Genomic DNA, 1,475 nt, shown 5'->3' with positions numbered 1-1,475 from the left:
TATATATATATATAAACTGCTACAATCAAATGCAGCAACATTCTTGGAGGTTGAATTTAGCATAAATAATGACTGCTGTATGTTTTGTTGCTGTTATTACTTTTGTTTATTAACTGACTTATTAGATAAACCAAATACCATAAAATTCGCATCTGTAGTCAAAAAAAATTTTTTTCAGGCTGCAATATCAGCTGTTATAAACATGTCAAAAATAATTATGCAATCTAGTTAACTTTGCTAAATTCATATGAAACAAATATGACGACAAAGAAACCTCAAGCTAGAACAGCAGTCATTTTAACTTTTAACTGAAACTCAATAAAACTAAAGCCAAAGCATTGTCTTTTCCTCTGCATCACTGTTTTTGACACAAGTACAAGCTAAAGTTTTTAGTTGGCAGCGAGTAGTTGAACGCTGTATTTTCTAGTTTCCATAACTCACCGCTGCTTGCCAAATGGATTTTGGCCAAACTAGTCTGAAAGCAGGACTGTCCCGACAAAGCCCCACAGCGACCGCTAAAGCAGGATACAAGTTTATACATGATGTTGAGCACGCAGAGTGGGCACACAGCTGGTGATACTTATGCTACACTCAGCAGCGTGTACTTTCTGTCTTTCTATGAAAAACAGTGTAGTGGGCGTGGCCGAGTTCAGATTTCAGCGAATCTCTGAAAGCACCCGCCCCGCCTCCCACAAAGTTACAGTACGCATGCGCACTAAAGAACAGGAGAGAAGGAACAATCTGTAACAGCTGGAACAGAATTTGCCAATAATCCTTCTTGAAAACTCAAAGGAAAATGAGCATTTGGCTTGTTAACAGTAAAATTAAATAGCTTTTAAATACAATTACATAGTTCAATGTAGGTTTATAAAAGGTTTGTTTTTCTGAATAAAACACCTATAAACATTTCTAAAATTTACCTTTTTTTGTTAATAAAGCAGACTGTTCCCTTCATAGATTTATTCACATGGATGCTTGTTATCATTTCTGTCAGAGGTGAATGTTTATACCCATGTCTGTGTGTGCACACCTGCACAGTTCTAGGTAGCAAAGTACTGTAAACTGTTGATTAGTTTTAACAAAACCTTTTGAAAGTATTCATCAGATGTTTGTCTATAACAAAAATATTTTAAAACCAATCCCATTTTAAAAAGTCACCACGGCAAGGATAAAAATGACTACACCTCAGCCAGTTTTAGAGATATTGGCCTAGAACGGGATTATTCAATTGATGGCCCGCAAGCCAAGTACGGTCCCCGAGTGACTGAAGTCCGGCCCGCCAACAGAAAACTCTGTTTTCTACCTTAATTACTATAAGCTCTTTTAGTTAGTTATTTTATATGTATATATTTATTTATATGTGTGGTATTTAAAAAAAATTCAGCATCTTGGCTAAAAGCTGGTTTAAAAAAAGAAGAGAAAAAACATTTCTATGAACACTCAAGAAAGTTAAAACTATAAGCAGTTGAAGATAA

The 1,475-nt window shown here is 35.3% G+C and overlaps 1 protein-coding gene across 1 annotated transcript in view; it reads right to left on the bottom strand.

Annotated features, from left to right (window-relative positions):
• Window positions 1–556, bottom strand: part of agxt2 (alanine--glyoxylate aminotransferase 2) — a 22,646-nt gene extending 22,090 nt beyond the window's left edge. Inside the window, exon 1 of the mRNA XM_014009317.1 lies at window positions 442–556. Within this exon, the coding sequence (XP_013864771.1) occupies window positions 442–541 (100 nt within the window). The 5' untranslated portion in view covers window positions 542–556. The remainder of the gene's footprint in view (window positions 1–441) is intronic.
• Between the last annotated feature and the right edge of the window lie 919 nt (window positions 557–1,475).

The sequence above is a fragment of the Austrofundulus limnaeus genome, unplaced genomic scaffold (genome assembly GCF_001266775.1).
Source record: "Austrofundulus limnaeus strain Quisiro unplaced genomic scaffold, Austrofundulus_limnaeus-1.0 Scaffold57, whole genome shotgun sequence".
Classification (NCBI taxonomy): domain Eukaryota; kingdom Metazoa; phylum Chordata; class Actinopteri; order Cyprinodontiformes; family Rivulidae; genus Austrofundulus; species Austrofundulus limnaeus.
Note: the sequence above shows the minus strand (reverse complement) of the source record. Positions and strands in the feature narration are given on the sequence as shown.